Raw genomic sequence first — 20,087 nt, forward strand, 5'->3', positions numbered from 1 at the left:
TTTCCCTTTGAATTAGAGGGGAAGGCTGAGTAAGATTCACCAGAGCTGATTTAGTACATCAACAGCTTGTCAGCTCCAAAGGACACAGGGGGCGATGGTTCCAAGCCTTTAGACACAGCCTGATCCAAATAGGACCTTTATTGTTATTGAGCATAAGTTTAATACATGCAGACCATACGCGGGGCACAGGAGAAACATAACAAAAACAATTCCTTTTCTTGAGCTTACATTTTAGTAAGAACTTTATGTTACTGATAAAATGTTATGTTTTCCGGGCTTCCCTGATGGCTCAGTGGTTGAGAATCTGCCTGCTAATGCAGGGGACACGGGTTCGAGCCCAGGTCTGGGAAGATCCCACATGCCGCGGAGCAACTAGGCCCGTGAGCCACAACTACTGAGCCCGCGCGTCTGGAGCCTGTGTTCCGCAACAAGAGAGGCTGCGATAGTGAGAGGCCCGCGCACCGCGATGAAGAGTGGCCCCCGCTTGCCGCAACTGGAGAAAGCCCTCGCACAGAAACGAAGACCCAACACAGCCATAAATAAATAAATAAATAAATAAATAAAATTAAAAAGTGTTTAAAAAAAAAATGTTATGTTTTCCAACTTTTCCCCTCTTTTCTCTTATGGGTAGATTGTTAATCCTTTCTTCTCCCTGAGGATGATTTGCATTTCGTTAGTAAAAGGAGGGAGACAGAAGTGAGACAGGTTTGCTCTCCGATTTCAGTGAGGCCTGCGCCCTGGATTTTAGCTGAAAGACCAAGAAATAATGATGACTCTGTGATACCGTGTTTTCTGGTGTGGGGACAAGCAGCCCATCTTGACACGTTTTCCTTGTCCTGTTTCTCAGAGATTTTGATTCTTTGGATGAGCAAAATGTGGAGAAGAATAACCAGCTGGCCTTTGATATTGCTGAGAAGGAGCTGGGCATTTCTCCCATCATGACAGGCAGAGAGATGGCCTCGGTGGGGGAGCCGGACAAGCTGTCCATGGTGATGTACCTGACCCAGTTCTACGAGATGTTCAGGGACTCGCTCCCCTCCCGAGGTAAGGGCCCCCCAGGGGTGCTGCCGTGCGGCTCCCCTGCCTCTCCTTCCCCTGTGCCCCTTCTTCCAGCAGACCCGCTTCTCTGCGCTGTTGTCAGCCCCTTGTTCTGACCCAGGTCTTGCTCAGCAGACCTGCAGTTGTGGAGGCCATGAGCATTCCCGTCTAGAGCCTTGTCCTTGACTCCACCACCCTCGTTCCCTTTCTCTCAGAACCAGACTTTTTGAAAAGGTGCTTTTGCTGTGGCCTGGACTTCGTCACTGCCTAATCTTGTGACACTTTGCAACCCGGCCAAAACTGTTGTCCGTGGTCGTGAAGAATCACCAGATGCATATTCTTCCCTCCTCTCTCACCTCTCAGACACCCGTCTGTTCTGCGTTGTTCAGCACTTGGAATGACGTCCTTTCTCTTGAAATTCTCTCTTTCTCTTGGCTTCTGTGATCCCGGACTATACTTGCTTCGTTCTCTTTCTTCTGTAACTGTTCCTTCTCTGGCTTCTCTTTCTTCTCCTACCTTTTAGTGTTTCCAGACATCTTCCCTTGACCCTCAGGCTATCAGAAAACAGACTGAGTCAGCGTCATGATGCTTACAAGTGTTGACCATGGTACCTGACCTGGTTTACATCCCATTTCCTCCACCTAAAGTCACTAAACTTCCCTGTGCCTCAGTTTCCCCATCTGTAAAGTGGGGATAACATGTACATGGCTAGATTGTAATACACTAAGAAGAGTGTTTGGCGAATGGAAGCACTTAAACAAATGTTAGCAATGTATTATTAGTTTCAATTATTATTTCAACACTACTGTTGTTACGAATAAAACATTGGAACCCACAGAGTTTAGGTACCATTCTCCAGTGCTTCTAGCCCATGTACTTGTAGATATCTGTAGACATCTGTGGCTTTCTCTCATTAGAGATGCAGTTCTTACAACAGACATGCACAACTCTGACATCAACAAGCACACCCTGAACCCGTGACCCGAGTCCTGTCTCCTCCCCCCGACACCCCTCCCTTTCTCTCCCGACCTGAACTTTTCATCTTGAAGTGAGGCTTCGGCACTCTGTTGTAACCAGCAAGCACAGGCAGATTGCAGCGTCTGAAAAGCGAAAGTGGAGGTTTTTGTGACTGAAGTGGATTGGGGCAAGCGTTGGTTTTGTTTGTATGGATGGAGAAGAGAAGGCCCAGCGTCCAGGGCTCCGTGTGCATTTTCTCTGTGGAGTTCCTGCCGGGTTCAGAGCGCACGAACCCTCAGAGCTTCCTGAGGTTCTGAGAGCCTCCTGCGAGGAGGTGCCCTCAGGGCTGTCCTTGGACACTGCTTGTTTCTGCCCACAGACGCCTTGGACCTGAATGCTGAGGAGAGGGCCGTCCTGGTAGCCAGCACTAAATCCCCCATCTCCTTCCTGAGCAAGCTGGGGCAGACCATTTCTCGGAAGCGCTCTCCCAAGGTCAGTGGAAGGGTTTTTCCTCCAGCTGCAGAACTAATGGCACAGTGCAGTGGCTAGAGGAATGCGGTTTCCCTCTGCTCTTGGTGCAGGACAAAAAGGAAAAGGACTTGGACGGTGCTGGGAAGAGGAGAAAGACCAGCCAGTCGGAAGAGGTGAGAAATATCTGGAATTTGCCAGAATGAATGTACTGAATTGCCCTCCTTGGCTGAAACGCTTAATTCCCAAATCGGTATTGCTAGACCTTTTCAGTTCACTCTTTGTGAGAATTGTTGTGCACAGATGCTTTCTGTGGCCTTTTGCCTTTGTTTAGTTTTTTGGAGAGCATCCAGGGAACACACACATGTGCTCTGGGCCTTCCTGTCTCTTTGGAATCCCATATGTGGCGAAGGGCAGCAGCTTTCCTGGGATGTGACCACACCAGCAAGAGCCCGAGTACCTCTTCATACTGCCCCTGCGCCCGAGGCCATCTTGAGATTAGAACCTTGAGGAGAGCCACTGAGCTCGACCTAAAGCAGGGACCAGCCGCTGTGCCAGGCCCTGAGTTGCGGGCAGGGGCTCCTCTAACCGAGGCTGGCTCTCGATACCCCTGTTCACCAGGAGGACGCGCCCCGGGGCTACAGAGGAGGAAGGCCTACGCTGGTGAGCACACTGAGCGACCGGAGGGTGGATGTGGCCCTTGGCAACCAGAACAAGGTGAAGTACATGGCGACCCAGCTGCTGGCCAAGTTTGAGGAGAACGCACCCGCGCAGGCCACGGGCGTGAGGAGACAGGTAAGCCCAGCTCACACCTCGCCCGCCCGGACCTGGGCTGGCCACAGAGGAAGGGGGGTTAGTGAGTGAGACGGGGAACTTCCCGGTCCTGAGGGCTCAGGGCTCGAGACTGGCGTCTGCGTGGGACAGGGACGAGGGTTCCTGTCCTCACCAGCCAGGCCCACCCGAGGATCTTTAAAACGGGGTGTCCAGATCTGTGTACGTAGGTGTGTGTTCACGTACATGCATACGTAAGTAATGTAAGAGGTACCTGCTTACTGAGGAAAATGCTGGAAAGTGTAATTAAGGCCCCTATAATTCTGTTAATATTTTGCCATGTTTCTTTCTGGTCTTTTTTTAGTGCATTCTTGTTTGCATGGTTGAGGTCATTCTTAACGTACACTTTCCTGTTCTGCTTTCTTCGTGTAACTTTGGGCATATTTCCATGTTCCAAGCTCTTTATAAGCCTGTTCCAAAGTGTGTGCTCCATGCTTTTCTTAACTCTTCCTCTGGTGCTGGATGTTTAGTTGGTTCTCATCTTTGATGAAGGGCACAGAGGTAGACACTCTTATGTGTTGCACATGGTTTTCCTACACTGTCCTTGAACTAGGTCACGAGTGTGAGCGCTGTAAAGGTTCTCCGTGGACTGTCCTCACTCCCGAGTCCTGCTGAGGGCTGGACTGCCATGTCTGTTAGGTCTCGTCTCTCCTCTTGCTTGTCTAAAAGTCACTAAGGCTTCTCAAGAGGAGGTACAGGCATTGTGAGATCCACACTGAACGTTTCTTCCAAAACTCCTGGTGCGGGGAGCGCCTCTTCATCTTGGCCACGTGCGCCAGACCTTGTTCCTGTGGACCAGGGGCCAGGCCGACCACCATCACTAACTTCTCACATCTAGTGCTTGGTTAGATCCTCACGCTCCAGGCGTTCGTGCCGAGGTCCACAGAGAACGTGCAGGCTTGACTGTGAAAGTGTGAGGCGGCTGGGCGGCTGTAGCAGCCCAGGTTCCGTCCTCCTCAGCAAGGCTGGGGTGCTCTCCACTGGAGGAAGTGTTCCCGCACTCATTTTGAGTGGAAAGATTCATTTTCCAAGCCAGAATTAGTAGTTTAGGCTCAGAGCATTGAGTGTGGGAAAAGGATAATCAGAATTACAGCTTCTGTTTGCCTTTTCTTTTGCATTTGGCTTCGCCCGAGTTGGGGGGAATAGAGGATTTTCCTTTGTAAGTGTAACTTCCTAGAACTAATTCCGTGCACCCTCCTTCAGTTCATAGATGCGTGTCTATCCTCCGTGAGAACCATTTTTGTGTCTGCTACCTTAATGTTTTTTTGTTTTTTTGTTTTTTGTCTCTGTGTCCTGTCCCCTACCCAATACTTGGCCTGTGTGTCACAGCCGACACAAGAGCGTGGGCTCAGCCAGCCGTCCTGCTGCCTGCCTGAGCAGGGTCGCCCTGCTCCCGCCCCCCAGTGGAAACAGGTAAAGGAACTGCCCAGGGACCAGAATGGGTGCTGGGCCTTCCCACCTGCTCCTCCTCCGAGCCAGCCGGGTGGGGCCTGCACCGTAGAAGCCTAGGTCACGGGGGTAGGGATCTCTGTGCGCATTTGAGTGGCGACTCTGGGGGAAAGTTCAACAGACAGTACTGATAGTATTGCATGACTTGTTTAACTCCTTGGGATTTGGGAAACCAGTGAAAAGGGTGGGCTGTTAAATTAGTGTTGAAACTAGCTGAAGCTATGTGGTACCTGTGTTCAGGTACTTAGCCTTTGGGGTTGTGCCGTTATAACCTTTGTCCCAAGTTGACCTTTGGCTGGAACGCGTCCGCGTGACCCCTGGAGGACAATCCCGAGTTTCTAGAGCTTGGGGCTCGGGGCAGTGGTCTTGTGTTAAACAGGAAAATGTTATCCAAGAAATAGTCTCAAACTGGTTTTTTCCTTGTTTCAGATCATGGACAGAGATGATCATGGGCGTTTTCTCAGTGTTTTGTCCACATTTAAAATACTCTTTTTGGAAATTTTCACTAAAGTTTCTGCAGGATCTCCTGTAAAGCTGCTTCTCCTACATAGTATAGAGTGGGGCGGAAAGAAAGAGGGACTGGCGCCTGGCGGGTAACAGGAAACCCGCCAGAGCGATGGGCCTCTGCTCTGTTCCCCCCACGTCACAGCCGTGAGTGCGGCCTGGGTTTGCTGTCTCGTGGTTTGGAATCGCTGAGGGCTGGGGTTCTGAGCAGTCAGAGGGGCTGACCCTGATTCCCTCCTGTGCTGGGAGGTGCTGGGGAGTGGTGAGTTAGATTTCAGTTGAATTACACTCAGGGCAGAATGTTTCTTTCTAACTTTTCTTCTGATAATATGCATGTTAAGGCAGGGCCTGTGAGGCTGAGGTGGAAGCTTGGGAGCAGCGTCCAGTCACCATGAAGCCAAGCTGCCTCTCTCCCCATGCTTGGGGAGGGGAGGTCTTCTGAGAAAAGCTCATTAGAAATTCCCTTCTGTTTTCCTTACTTACCCTTTGCCTAGGGTAGACCTTTGCAGTCTAGGTGGAAGGTATGATTTGAAGGTTAGTCTTGAATTGAGTATTACTAAAGGGGAAGGTGAACTCTGCACTACATTCCCAGGTTCTTAAACTAGTCACGGAGGTGGCCTGAGACAGGGAAGCACAGTCGGTGGGTGAAGAGGTGACTTTGAGTGGCACGTCCTGGAGTGGCTCTGGGCGGGCATCCCAGGAAGCCCGGGTCAGGGACCCGAGGGGCTGGCTCGGCCACCGCTGCTGCCTCCGTCCTGCGGAAGACGGGCTCGGCTCCTGCTGGGTGCTGGGCTGCAGGGGTGCCCAGAGCCCTGCTTCTCCTGTTGCTGCAGCGGCTGGGAGCCTCTAGCCTGTGCGGGTGCTGCCTGAACGCACCCAGGTGATTTGTGATCACGATCGGTGGAGTTGAGTATGTACCGCCAGGCTCTCCAGGCCAAACAGACCCTTAAAGTGAAGGCTGGCCTGGGGAAGGGGCACCGGAGATGCCGGTCAGAAGGAGCAGCCGGGTAGCTGGACCCCATCAGATCCTATGTGTAGAGCGGGATTGTAATGTGCTGGGCTGTGAGAGGACCCGTGACGCACAGCTCTCACGTCCTCGTGAGATGTGTTCACAAACAGCTTATCCCCAGTGCTAAGTCAGGGATGGCGTCATGAGCCTTGCTTTGCCCACTTATCCCCTGAAAGATAGAGCACTGGAGGGCCATGCCAGTTGGCGCACCAGCCCAGGGACACAGGAAGTCCAGGGGTGCGCCCTGGGGGCTGACGGCGCGCCTTCCTGTGACTCACTTGCTGTTCCCCTGGAAGCGGCTCCGACTGAGGCAGGCGGGCGTGACGAGCACAGTGGTGAGGCCGAGCTGGTCGTGGTGAGGAAGAGTGTGGGGATGCCCGCTCCTCGTCACCTTCCTATGACGTCTCCCGGCTCTTCCCTCCCCCACCTCGTCCCCTTCTGATCTCAGAAATGCGTCCTGCAGGCAGAGTCTGCGGTTAAGCAGCCTTGGTTTGGCTGTAGATGGTCAGTGGTGTGGGAACAGACGGAGGAGTGGTTTTTTGGCCTCTTCCCCTCCGGGCTTTGCTGGAAGCCGCCCCACACGGTAGCTCTGGGCGTGAGGAAACTGAGGCTTCCTCTGACTCGGGAATCTGGTGGTTTCTTTAGTACTGCAGGGTTCTGTCAATCAGAGACAGGTTCACAGGAAGCGGACACCGTGGGGAAGTGATCCACGGACATTGTGTGGTGTGTTAGCGAAAGGGGTTAATTTTATACCCTGTTTCCTGTTCTTTCCTGTATTTCTGTGGTCGTCTCCCAGAACCTTCCGCGTGTGAGTGAGGGGACTGAGCAGGGGGAAGCAGTGGCAGGACGTGGGCGTGGGTGGCCCAGGAGGTGCTGGTCTGCTGCTGCAGGTGCCCGGGCGCCCCCGCTGTGGGCAGCAGTCACCATGCTCCCCCCGTAACGGGAGTCTGTGTGCCCTTCTATCTACTTGTAACTGAGCCCCTTCTACTCCCCAGCTTCCCTGATAAGCCAGCAGAGAGGAATATGCCCTGGTCCCTGGCATTTAGAAAGTGCTGCCGTGCAGGTCCTGACCCCGCAGTGGCTGCAGAGATGACTCTGGGATCTGCAAACAGAGTGCCTCTGCCCCGAGGCCACGACAGACGGGGACAGGCCTCTGCCTGAACACGCCAATTTGTGCTGAGGATGGATGGGTGGGGAAGGGCCTCTGGGATGCTTTTGGCAAATGCCTTCGGTCCTTCCAGACCCAGCCTCAACGTGGCCACCATTTCACCTGTGTTCTCTCTGTTTGTGTCTATCGGCATAAAAGCGACAGGAAAAGGAGCATTCTCGGACCTGCCCCAAAAAAGTGATCACACTCTCTCCTCCCCCTACTCCGCCTCCCTGTCGGGCACGTGGCGACCAGCAGGTGACCCCCTCTGCATGCTCCGCTGTCCTGTGTGCCTGCCTGCCTGTGTGGGTGGCCAGGGGAGAGACCAAGTCAGGATCCCCTCATTTCAGTGATGACTTACTGGTGAAGCGACCTTTGCTGGTGGGCCTCAGGATGGCACATCGTCCATTCAAACCCTAGGTAGTTTAATCTAGTCCCGCATCACAGGGCTACAACTGTGCAGCCACAAACTAAAACTTAAGCTGTACTTGACACAGATGCGAGGTCCAAAAGCCCTGGAGAGCATTTTTATATAACCCCATTGAAATCAGCCATTTTTGTCTTGCTGCCCAAGGAGATACAGTTAAGGTGAACTTTGGGAGGCTTGTTATAGGGCTCCACTCCGTGAGTTCGGCTCCTTCTGATTTTGAGAGCCCTGCCTCTTGCTTATCCAGCTTTTGCCAACAAACACCTGCCCTTTCCGTCCACCCCACTCACCGTCCAGGCGGATCACTGAAGAACTTCTTCACGGCGAGTTAACCACACGTGCTTTGTGACCAGCACGCTCGCATGAAGTGCGTTTATAGAACGGCTTTTTTGACTTGTGTTGTATGTCCCTATAAAGTAAAACACTGATTTTGGAGGTAGGATCTACGGAAAGACATTTCCTCAGCTGTGGTAGCCTATTTAGAAGGTGATCCCATAATGTGTCTGATGTGCAGGGGCCCAGCCTATGTCCCTGGGTCTGGACGCTGAGCCCTTGTAGGGTAGTGACCACCCTGGGCCCTGTCTCTGCCCGAGAACCAACATGGGGCATTTCCTCTGAGTCAGGCAGTGTTCTGAGTGCTTTTCCTGTGTCGTCTTGGTCTGTTCTCACAATAACCCTACGAGGCAGGTCCTGTTATCCTCACCTTTTACAGATGAGGAGACCGAGGTGTAGGCTAGGGAGGCCAAGCAGTTTGTGTGAAGTCACACAGTGAGCAGCGAGCTAGGAGCTGAACCCAAGTGGTGTGACTCTGGAGCCTGAGCCCCGGCCTCGTCCTGCCCGCGGAGACCACACGCTCACGGGCTCTGGACAACAGAGTGGCCACATCGGGAGCTCTGGGTCAGTTCTTGCAGCGGGACAGGGCCATACGGTGAATGCTGGGCTATCCAGAGAGTGACTAGGGCCTAGACGCCCCAACCCCACGTCGCTCTGTTAGTGGTTTCCTCAGGGCAGCGGAGGCGGCGTGGGCCTGTGTCACGGTCCCCGGCCTCTTGGGTACAGCTTCTGTGCTCACCTCGCCCCTTAGTGCCGTGTGCTCTTGGAGTCTCCTGTGGACTCTTGTCGTCTCTAATGCCTTGGTGTGGAAGCTTCACCCTCCTAACCTGCCTCTCCTGTTAACCTTCCACTGAATGCCTCTGATCACGTGCCGCTGTGTGAAAGAAATATGTTTGTTCCACCTTTGTGCTAACCGTAGTTCGTTATTTATCCGTGTAGCTGACCTCATTGGAGGCCAGGTGGGAGAACAGCTGTGTACAGCTGTCCTTGGGTCACAGGATTTGATGTAGATGGGACTGTGGTTACTTGGGGTTGGGGACCAGTAGGCAACAGGTTATGTGTTGAAATGAACTCTCACTTTCTGGTACTGTCACTTAGTAGGTCCAGATAGAGCATTTGGATGGAGCTTAAGTTTCTACTTTGTTGCCAACAGACGTACAGCGATCTTGATGCTGACAGCCGTGGCAAGCAGAGTCCCCACCACGAGAGGGTAAAAGCACGACTGTGGCATGGGGTGCTGGCAGCCACACAGATGCGGCACGCTGGGGCGGGGGGGCAGGCGTGGCCCCTCTCCCTTGCTTTTTCCACACTCTGGTCACCCAGCCAAGAGCCGGGACTCTTTCCGCTAACAGTGATGACCCTTGCAAATAGCATTCGCGGTGGAACATCCATCCACTCAGCGTCAGACCAGATAGGAACCCTGAGAGTTTGTGCCCTGTGACCGGCCTCTTCCCCCCCCTGCCCCGCCTTCCCACTACCAGATATGCACCTTCGACTTCTGGGGAAGGGTCGAGGTCAGTAAGCAGGAGGCACTTGCTTGGCTACTTCCGGGATCCTGACGTAGAAATACCGAGAAAGCCAAAGCTCTTAGAGCATGGGGATTCTTCAGGTGTGAAGAGGACGGGGGCGGGAAGGAAGGTGATGACAAGACAGGGTCCATAATGAAAAGTGGTGGCTTATCTGTTCGAGACACTAGTAGGGAGACGCCTGAGCACACCTGGCCATCGTACGATCTGATGAGTTGCAGAGATGCTCATCTCAAAACCTGCTAACTATGAAACTTTTTTGGTTGTTATTGTTACCCTTAAATGGAGGCCTGAGTGGGTGTAGCTCTGCAGCCAGAATGAAGAATCATCTCTAGCTGTTCATTTCACATGGGCCTTCTCTTATTTTTGCCTCCCCCTTTGCCTTTGCTCTGAGAAATGCCCTCATGGCTGAGCAGTAAGTCTGGTTCCCTCCTGGACCCATTAGGAAAGTAGTGGTAGCACTGTCTTCCTACCAGTTGCCAGGCAGGAAGCAGGCCCGGGGTTGGGGGCGGGGGTGGCCTTTCCATGTCACCCGTGTCACCCACAGCTTCACTGCCTGTGCCCAGCCTCTTTCTTCCTTCTTCCCAGGCTGGTTCCTGTCAAGAAGAAAGCTAGGCACTTTCACTGCACAGGGCAGTGCCATCCGTTTTGGGGGATGCCTATTTGAGGAGGTGCTGATGGTCTTGAATGAAACAGGGTCTCCGTGGGGAGAGGAGGGAAGTCGGTGGAGGAAAGAGAGATTGGATGGGGAAGCTGGTAGAAGTTGGGGCTGCAGGGCACCGAGGACAGGTGGGATTTGGAGCTCAGGAAGCAGCAGGGTTGGCGGGAGTTTTCTTTCATTTCCCCGGTGGGCTGCTCTCCAGGGTCTTCGGGGCAGGGTTCCCGTCCAGGCACTCCTGGGGGTCACTGTTCTGTTCCTTCCTGGCCTCTCCCTCCACCGCCCGCCAGTCTGTGCGCTTGCCTGCTCTCTGCCGTCCAGAGAGTTTCTCTCTGAGCCTCTGGAGCAGAGGCTGGTGACACCCCCCATCACCCCTGTCACGCCTGAAGCTTTGAAGTTAGTGTGAGCTGAAGGCCGAGGGGTGCTTCTTCCCTGCGGCCCACAGGTATCTCAGCCCGAACCTGCAGGCAGCGAAGCAGTTACTGCTTGCCAAGCTCGCAGCCCCTCCTGGCTTGGGGACCGGAGAGTGCCTGGCTGCTGGGCCCACTTTTGCTCCACGTGCTGCATGCGGTCTGCAGAGGGTTGGGGCCGGCTCCGGGGCAAGCTTGTTGTCTGAGCCCCACCGGGAGGAGGAGGAGGGGCACTTTCCTGGCTTTCATGGAGAAAGCGAGCTTTGCTCCAGAGCTGCCGTCTCTTGTCTGCTCCTCGTAAGGCCGGCAGAGTGACGAGCCGGTGGAATCTCCTTGTGCTCAAGAGAAATTCCAGCCCAGGCCGTGAGGGGCTCGGCAGGGCACACAGGACGTGTGAGCAGGGCGCTGCCTGCTGGCTGGCAGCACTGCGCACTTGAGAGCAGGGGTGCAGACAAGGCTTTCCCGGGGGCCGTGTTCCAGCGCGGGTGTGGCTGCGAGCGTGAGGCACAGTGGGAGCCTGGAATGAGCCGTTGGTGCTTCTGGAACTGAGAGCGTTTCTTTACTGCATTTGTCATCCAGATAAAGGGTCTGAAACTGCCAAGTTCCGTGTGTTCAGGTCAGCGTGTAACTTTTAACTTAACGTTTCCTTTGATTTTTTTCTCCATCTTGTATTTTATAGCCAGAGCCTGAGCCTTCTCGTCGATTTTTTGTCGACCAGTGGGAGCTTTCTCTAAGCCTCCGCTCCGCCAGCCGCCCCGCCTCTCCCTCCTCTGACTGCCTACGACAGGTAGCGGGGCCCGGGGCTTGGCCAGGCTCGTCCTCTTCAGCCTGCACTTTCTTCACCCACACGATCGGCAGCCTGTCTCCTTAGGAATCCAGTTGTGTGTGTCCGTCATGCATGTGAGGTCGGTAGGCGTCCACCTGAGTTAAGGAGGCTGCTAGCTTCACTGCAGCAAATTCTGTCCCAGTCAACCCACTTTCATTATAGTCCAACTGTATCAAATAATGAGAAAGCATTTTGTAGCCATTAGCTTTTTTTGTCTCCAGACCTCTTCCTATTAATGTGTTATAAAATATGAACCATAGTGTAATTAAATCTCTTAAAGAGAGTGGTGGATACGCAGCATTCTGGGTGCCTCTTGAATTGTAATCTCTTAAGGAATGAACTCTGCTATTTCCTATGATGGAACTGACCCAGCTGTGGACGAGTTTACAGAGAGATTGCAGGGTCTTTTGTCCTTTCTCTTTGTTTCCTGTTCTTGAGCTGGTAGCAGACTGTGCAGAATGATACGCATGTGTGGTGGCCACGGTATAAGTCCAGAGAGTGCTACATTTCGACTGTTTCTTAAGAGTGGGGAGAGGAAAACCATCTGCTTTTCATGCCAGAAACAAATAGAACTTGAGTCTCCACCTCTCCCAGGGGTGTGCTCGTCAGTGCTGTCACATCGCTGAGAACTGAAGGTGACAGGTGCCTTTGCACCAGGCAGCCCTGGGCTATACTTGCTGAGAGTGCTGGTTCTGATGGGAGAGCAGGTCCTGGCTGAACAGGGAGGACCCTGGGCTTGCCCCGTGTCCCAGCCTCAGACTTGGCATCTGGTTCACACTCCCACTCATCTGCTGCAGTTTCCTACTCCCTGGCGTCAGCTGTTCGATGCTCAGCTTGGCTGTGCCTGGGTTCCTGTCTGTTCCAGGCTTAAGCTTCCCTAATGTTTCTAATCTAAAGAAGGCTTAGGTCTAAGAGCCACTTGTGTTTCTCGACCACAGATGGGTATAAGCTGTGGAGTTAATGAGCAAATGGCACTATCCTTTGGAAATCTCCTTATTTTAAATTGAAAATATAATTGACTCCTCAGTTCCAGCTGAACCTTGGAGAATTGTTTGCTCATTTGTGCTGCTGTCGTTCTTGTATTTGCATAGGGTCAGTTTCCCCCTAGAGCATTCCTCTGGTTTGTCCCTGCCCCGCCCAGGACGTGCCATTGCTCGGGCTGGTGATTCTCTTACACACGGTTTCGTGTGTTCAGACCGTTTCCTGATGGGATTGTTGGCATCCCCAGCACAACTGCTCCCGGAGTGTTTTGGATTTGGAATTAGAGTGAGGGCTCCTCAGACCCGGCAGGCACACAGCTGCTGAGAGGCGTGTCATACACACTGGGTGTCTGGGCCGTCTGCACAGGACGGGCTCAAAGCTGGGCTCCCGCAGGAAGGTTAGCCACTGAAATTTATAGTTTTCTCCTGCTGCTTTTTCAACACTGCTAGAAAGAGGATTGAGGTGGTCGGATTTTTTTTCTTTTAACCTGTTTCAACGTATAAAGAAATAACCCCTCCTGGACTAGAAACACATTCTGGCTTCCACAGCCGCCGTGTCAGCAGTGCCCCAGCTGGTCCGGAAGGCTTGGTCTCAGGGCCCAGGGGAACACAGAAGTCTCCACGGGGAGAACGGGCAGAGAAGGGTTCTTCCTGGTAAAGCCCGGGGGCCGCTGGTGCACAGGACAGGGGCTCTGAGCGAAGGAGGTAATAGTGAGGACGGATGTCCTCCCCGGTGACACTGGGCTGTTGGCATCCGTTACCCAGATGGAGAGTCGGCCTTGCTTTCTTTCTAAACGAGGAAATAACTCCCCAGGCCCTCTCCCAGGCCCTGGGATGTGCCTTCAGTCTGGGGCCCGCCGCCTTAAGGGAGGTGTCCTCTTAGGTCCTCTGTGTGTAATCTGAGCCGCTGGGTGGTAGGCCCTTCGCACTCTGTTTGCATCCATCCTGTCGTCCCGCCTCCGCATCCCCCGCACTTCGTCCAGAGAGACATGAGAGACCAGGTTCTCCTTCCTGAATTTCCCTGTCTCTGCGGCCGTCGCTCCCGCCTGTGCTGACACCAGTGTGTGGACACTGACACCTAGTCCCCTGCTCGTGGGCACTGTGTTGGCATGTTTGTTGCTGCACCTTGTATTCATTTTATACCTTTCGAAGATTTTTTTTCCCCTGTCTTCTTAATTTATTTTTTTCCTTCTCATTTCCCTTCTTTCTGGTCGTTTAACAATCTCCAACCAATAGAAGTATATAAAGATGTACACGGGCGGAGTGAGCTCGTTGGCTGAGCAGATAGCCAATCAGCTTCAAAGGAAAGAACATCCTAAAACCCTTCTAGACAAGAAGGAACTGGTAAGATACACTAAGGGCGCTGTCTGTCTAGATAAGACAGCTCTGGTGAACAAGCCTGCTTTGTTCTAAGTAGCTCAGTGCCATATGTGGCCGCTGCGTGCCATGTGGTAATTATTTTTTGAGGTTGTCTGAATTTTGTAACTGAACTTCTAGGACTGAAACCGTTGTTTAGAATGTTGTGTGAACAGCATACTCAGTATCTCTAAAGTGATTGCTCTAGAGTCCAGGGCCTGTGTCCATGGAGAACCACGGGAACACCTTCAGATCAGAATCTGTTAAGAGGATTTGGTTTGCTTGTTATGAAATCGTGTAGAACAGACGCAGTGCCAAGGGCTGCCTGGGCACCGGAGGCACCGGCCTGCGCTGGTGCGCGGCTCCCGTCCCCAGGCAGAACCGCGTAGGGAGGGTCGTGCGCCCTGGGGAGGGGCCGGGAGGCCTTGCCTGACGCGTGCCCCCCACCACCCCCAGGGCTCCATGAAGAAGGAGTTCCCACAGAACTTGGGAGGCAGCGACACCTGCTACTTCTGTCGGAAGCGGGTCTACGTGATGGAGCGGCTGAGCGCCGAGGGCAAGTTCTTCCACCGGAGCTGCTTCAAGTGCGAGTACTGCGCCACCACCCTGCGCCTGTCGGCCTACGCGTACGCCCTCGAGGACGGTGAGTCCCCGCGCTGGAGGCCGCACGCAGACTCAGGGCCCCCGCTGCATTCTTACACAGAGGTTCTCTTTTGTGCCTCTCCTGAGCCTTCCCATCCACCCCCCTCTAGTCTGTGTTTTCTCCCAGACTCTTTCTTATAAATATTTCTGCAGAGTCACCAAGCTGTATCATAGATGACTCAGTGACCATGGTGATGAGAAGGGCATGCGTTTACCTAAATCGTTTCCCTGGCTTCACAGACACCTGCTGTCGTACCTCACGGTGGGATCTTAAGATAAAAGGGACCTGAGGAGAGTAAGTCTTTTTTGTGTTCGCTTTAGAGAAGAAGAATCACAGGCTTATAGAAGCCACATTTCTTGCCTAAGGTCAGTGACAAGCACATTGAAACTGTATCCCCTGCCACTGTTCTCAGACCTTGGCTTTCTGAAGGTGCCTGAGTTATGCCCAGTGTCACCCGTGCTCTCTCGTATCAGCATCTCTGGTGAATTGAGAGCACGTTGCCCAGGCCTCAGTCTGGTTACTGTGCTGTTCAGGCCTGGCCTTTTGTGATATTTGTTGGTTTTATAGTGGAATGACCTTGATAAAGCAGAGGTGGAGAATTATGCAGACAGGTAACAAAGCCTGAGGGAGAGGCGTGTGTGCCGCCTGAAAACCCTCTGGGGTTAATTGGAAAAGGTCACCGAAGAACGTCAGTGATTCCTACGCCCCTTCCTACAGGAAGCAGAAGGGACCTTATGAGAGGCCGTCTTACTGATTCAACAGTAATGAAAAGACCCAGATTAATAGAAGGGGGAAGTAAATCCTCAGGTCCATTGCATTGCCTGAGGAGACTGTCAGGTGATGTCACACGGGGGAGGGGCGCCCTGCGGTGAGGAAATAGTCCTCCAGGCTCTTCGACTAGTGAGCGAGGAGCAGCCAGAAGGAGCCAGAGCCGAGTGGTGACCTGAGAAAAGCTGACTCTTACTGTTGTGGCACCTGGTCCTCTTGTTACATTAGTGAAAAGCACCACCCAGCGAGGGAAGAGGTAAGACAATTGTCTATACTGTTAGGTATCAGTATTCCCACACACCTGGTCTTTGGATAATGTCTTTGATCTCCCCGGATGGGGTTGGCAGATGGAGCCCACCCAGTGTTTCTAACTGTCTGCGAGGTCTGCCTGGAAAGATCCCTTCAGGTCCATCGAATCGATCCACGAGTATTTTTGCCCATAGATTGTGCGCCACACCTTTGCCACATTCTCCTGAGGGCGTAGATGGTGTAAGAGGGGCCGGCGTCCTGATGGAGTGATCCGGCAGCAGACGGCGTAAGGGAGTGACCGAGGGTGGGCCACGGTGCGTAGTGCAGTGCAGACTGTAACTTTGTAAAGCACAGAGGAGGAGGAGTCCGGGAAGCTCAGGAGGGTCAGGAACAACTTACCCGTCCTGCCGTGGACTCTGGAGCGTGGTGGGCGAGGGCTCAGCAGAGGGACGGAGGAGGCGGCGTGCCCAGCGAGAGGGCAGCGGAGCCCGGGGGAGTGACCACGGTGTGGGGGCCGGACGAGCAGGCCCACGTGCTTAAGCACGGCCTTCTTGACAGCGGGCCTGACCAGCTCCCCAGACTTCAGCCCAGGTGAACCTTTCCCTCAGCTCCGCCCTCCTCAGTGACAGCTGGACTTGGGGAAAGGAGAGAATCTTAGGGGTCCTGAGGGTTTAGCCTCATGAGGTTCAGAACTCTAATGGAAGAGCCTCAAGTAAGAGAGAAAAGGGCAGGGATTGTGGCTCCGGAGAGAGGGAGTTAACCCAGCCCGTGCTGGGCCCTTAACACATATTGTGACAGTTCATCCTCATGACCACCGGAAGGTAGCTAGCTTTATTGTTGTAATTTTACACATCAGGAAACTGAATTCAGAGAAGCTGTAAGTTGCTTGTCCAGGTCCACACAGCAGTAAGTGGCCTCTGAGGTCCCCCAGGTCAGACGTCCTGGGGTTAGCGCTTCTGGCCCACGGCAACTCGGCCTGGTCAGTGGGGACTCACTCACTTGAGAGAGGCGTCCAGGTTTTACCCTTGTCCCTTCAGCCCCTTTAAAAGGATGCCGTCTTTCTGTTGCCACAGACTAGCTTATTTGCCTGCTGCCAGCTCTTAAGACAAGGACTCTAAATCAGTGTGTCACGTCTTTCCTCTCCTCTCGAGAGGAGAAAACACACACCATCCGCTGAGGAGGTCTGTGAAGGGCCACCCTCGGGAGTGACGAGCCCACTGCCCCCCGCCGCTGCCCTTCTCGCCCCCCCACCCCCACCCCACCCCGTGTCTGCTCCCACAGGGCAGCCCAGGGGATCTTAAAGAGACAGGCAGATTTTCCCGGTCTCCCACTGTTCACCCTGACCACCCCCTGCGGCACAGGTGGACCCGCGGTCCCCGGGGCTGAGAGCTCCGCGCGTCCTCCCAGCCTGCCCCCCGGCCCCCTGCTTCGGCCTGTCCCCTGCGAGCTGCTCGCTTCTCCGTTGCACTGACACGCGTGCGCTCGCTGTGTCCTCTGCTGGAGTGCGCCCCTCCCACCCTCGCGGGGCAGCCTCCTGTGGCCACACGTTCTTTCCCCGGAGAGGCGGCAGGGCTCCTCTGCCTCCTGACCAGAGCATCTCTGGCTCTGACCTGGAGTTGCTGGGGGCAGGAATCTGTGGCCCGTCCGCCTCAGGCTCGCCTCTTAGCTGTCTGTTTTCTCCAGTTCCATCTTCAGTCATTCCTACATTTATTGTCAAGGTTCCTGAATTTACTTAGACCATCTAAAATCAGTGACTTGACGGGATCAACCATGCTTTGTGGTTGCTTTGTGACGTTAGCATGGCCGTACCTGCTGATTGAGATGGGCACCATCGTGAAGAGCCAGGCGTCCGATGTTCGAGTCCTGTCTGAGACTCGCTAGTGTGGCTTAGCCTTTCTGTGCCTCACAGGGTTTTGAGGATTAAATGAGTCGTTAGTTATAAAGCACTTACAGCGTTTGGCACATGGTAAACGTTAGATGAAAATCAGCCCTTTTTGTTGTTAACATAAGAAGCGAAAAGTATCACCAAGTTGGGTTTGGGAAGGGGTTTGAGGTGCATTAATCGAGCAGCTACAGTGCAGGACGTGTGATGATGTCTCGTTGATGGATCTCACCCCATGAGACGGTGTGGTCTTCATGCTCTACATGAGGAGACGCGTGCTGAGAGGGTCATGTACCACTGAGTGGCTGGGATGGTGCCTGCACTGAGCTCTGGTTTCAGTGTGTGTGTTCCTCCCCTCAGGTTGTGCTGCATTCATAGAGAAAACAAGGTTTTGGAATTTTCTTTTTACCTTTTGATCAGGCTCGTGGGACTCGTTTTTGAAACCTAAACTTCTTTACTTTATTTATTTAGGATACCGTAGCAGAATTCAATGAGGATTCCCTGGTAGGTCAGTCTACTGAGTTGTATTTTTAAATCTACAATTCTGCTTTTACTAGAAAAAAAGCAAATTAATGGAGGAAAAATAGAAGAAAGGAATGAACATAACTGTAAATGATTGTAGTTTTCTGATACTACAATAAATAAGACTCTTGGTTGAAAGTAATGGAAACCCAGATCAGATTAAAGTTTATGCATAAGATTGACATCTTTCTTGCAGATAGCAGGGCTGCCCCTTCTCTCTCCCCATCCCTAAGAATCTGTTAGCCTAACTTAGCCACATGCCAGATCCTAGAGCACCGTGTCCTGGGATGGGCTGGAGGGAAAGGGGATATTCTGATTGACCTGTCTGGGTCATTTATCCACTTCTGTGCTGGGTAATGTCAGGCCACGTGGTTGGCAGCCCCATCAAGAGTCATGTGGAGGAGGGAGGAGTGTTCCTTAAAGAATGAGACACAAGACAGGCAAAAAGCAGTGTGTGATCCAAGCACCGATACGTTTTGTCTTGTCCTAATTACATTTTATCTTGGCCAAAATTCGCAAAAGTGAAATGGTTTATTACAGATTGTAGAAGGAGATTGTGTCCAAGCTGCTAAAAATAACCCACGACTCAACTCCCCTTATAGAAAGATAAGCAGTGGGGTTGATGGTCCTTTGCTCTCAAGTGCCCCTGACAGGAGGTGTGGTTCTCTGAGTTCTGATTACGTTCCAGGAGCTAGTGGGAAACTCTGTTTCAGAAAATATACTATCTATATGAATATTATTTGAAATTATGAAAGTCCACAAGCTCTATTTTTCTAAAAGATTTATGCAGTGTTGGGAGGGGGAGAAGTACCAGTAAAAGAAGAACAGAAGTCAGTTACTTTGAGGGGAAAAAAGAGAGAGAGATGTAATTGGATCACCAGGAGAAGGGAAGAAGAATGCCATCTCATTTATCTCCTTGACTTGTTTTTGAGATATAATCGACACATCGGTTTATGTGTACTGCCCGTTGATTTGACACATTTATTTGTAAAGTTATTACCACCACCGTGTAACCTAGGCAGTTACCTAGTTACAGTGTTACCACCTCCGTGCCATCACATAGTTACTAACTCTTTTCTGTGGTGAGAACATTTAAGACCCACTCTTTAAGCAACATTCAGGTATATGACGCAGTATTATTTGCCTTGATCACCATGCTGTGCGTTAGATCCCCAAACTTGTTAATCTTATAACTGGAAGTCCCTACTCCTTGGCCAGTATCTCCTCATTTCCCCTCCCCCGACCCCTACTGGCCACCATTCTACTCTCTGTTTCTCGGAGTTTGTCTTTTTTAGATTCCACATGTAGGTGATAATACAGTATTTGTCTTTCTCTGTCTGACTTATTTCACTTAACACAATGCCCTGAAGGTCCATCCAGGTTATCATATAGCAGGATTTCCTCCTTGCTCATGGCTGAATAATATTCCATTGTGTATACTTGTGTGTATGTGTATATATATATATTATATATATATATATATATATATATATATATATATATATATATCCATCCGTGGATGGAAACTTTGGTTGTTCTCGTATCTTGGCCATTGTAAATAATGCTGCTATGAACATGGGGGTGCATATATCTTTTATTATAATTAGTGTTTTTGTTTTCTTCAGATAAATACCCAGAAATGGAATTCCTGGATCATATGGTAGTTCTATTTTTAATTTTTTGAGGAACCTCCATAGTGGCTGCACCAATTTACATTCCCACCAACAATGCATGAGGGTTCCCTTTTCTCCACACCCTCTCCAACACTTGTTACCGCTTGTCTTTTTGACGATAGGCATTCTGTCTGGTATGTGGTGATATCTTGTGGTTTTGATTTGCATTTCCCTTATGACTAGTGATGTTGAGCTCCTTTTCATCTATATGTTGGCCATTTGTATGTCTGTTTTGGGAAACTGTCTCTTCAGTTCCCCTGCTCATTTTTTAATCAGGTTGTTAGGTTCTTTGCTATTGGGTTATATGAGTTCTATATATATTTTGAATATTAACCCATAGTCAGATATATGATTTGGAGATATTTTCTCCCATCTCATAGGTTGCTTTTTCATTTTGTTGCTTGTGCTTTTGCTGTCATGTATAGGAAATC

The 20,087-nt window shown here is 52.0% G+C and overlaps 1 protein-coding gene across 13 annotated transcripts in view; it reads left to right on the top strand.

Moving 5' to 3' along the window:
- Positions 1–20,087, top strand: part of MICAL3 (microtubule associated monooxygenase, calponin and LIM domain containing 3) — a 177,055-nt gene that overhangs the window by 92,515 nt on the left and 64,453 nt on the right. For 8 of the 13 annotated variants that reach the window (XM_068560327.1, XM_068560323.1, XM_068560331.1 and 5 more), the window contains 9 exons: positions 848–1,044; positions 2,375–2,487; positions 2,577–2,639; positions 3,085–3,258; positions 4,624–4,707; positions 7,563–7,661; positions 9,317–9,373; positions 11,437–11,544; positions 14,376–14,562. In XM_068560327.1, the coding sequence (XP_068416428.1) occupies positions 848–1,044; positions 2,375–2,487; positions 2,577–2,639; positions 3,085–3,258; positions 4,624–4,707; positions 7,563–7,661; positions 9,317–9,373; positions 11,437–11,544; positions 14,376–14,562 (1,082 nt within the window). Of the gene's footprint in view, positions 1–847; positions 1,045–2,374; positions 2,488–2,576; positions 2,640–3,084; positions 3,259–4,623; positions 4,708–7,562; positions 7,662–9,316; positions 9,374–11,436; positions 11,545–13,799; positions 13,908–14,375; positions 14,563–20,087 lie in introns of all 13 variants that reach the window. The other 5 variants (XM_068560337.1, XM_068560333.1, XM_068560332.1 and 2 more) reach the window with 5 other exon arrangements.

This window comes from Eschrichtius robustus, chromosome 13 (genome assembly GCF_028021215.1).
Source record: "Eschrichtius robustus isolate mEscRob2 chromosome 13, mEscRob2.pri, whole genome shotgun sequence".
NCBI lineage: Eukaryota > Metazoa > Chordata > Mammalia > Artiodactyla > Eschrichtiidae > Eschrichtius > Eschrichtius robustus.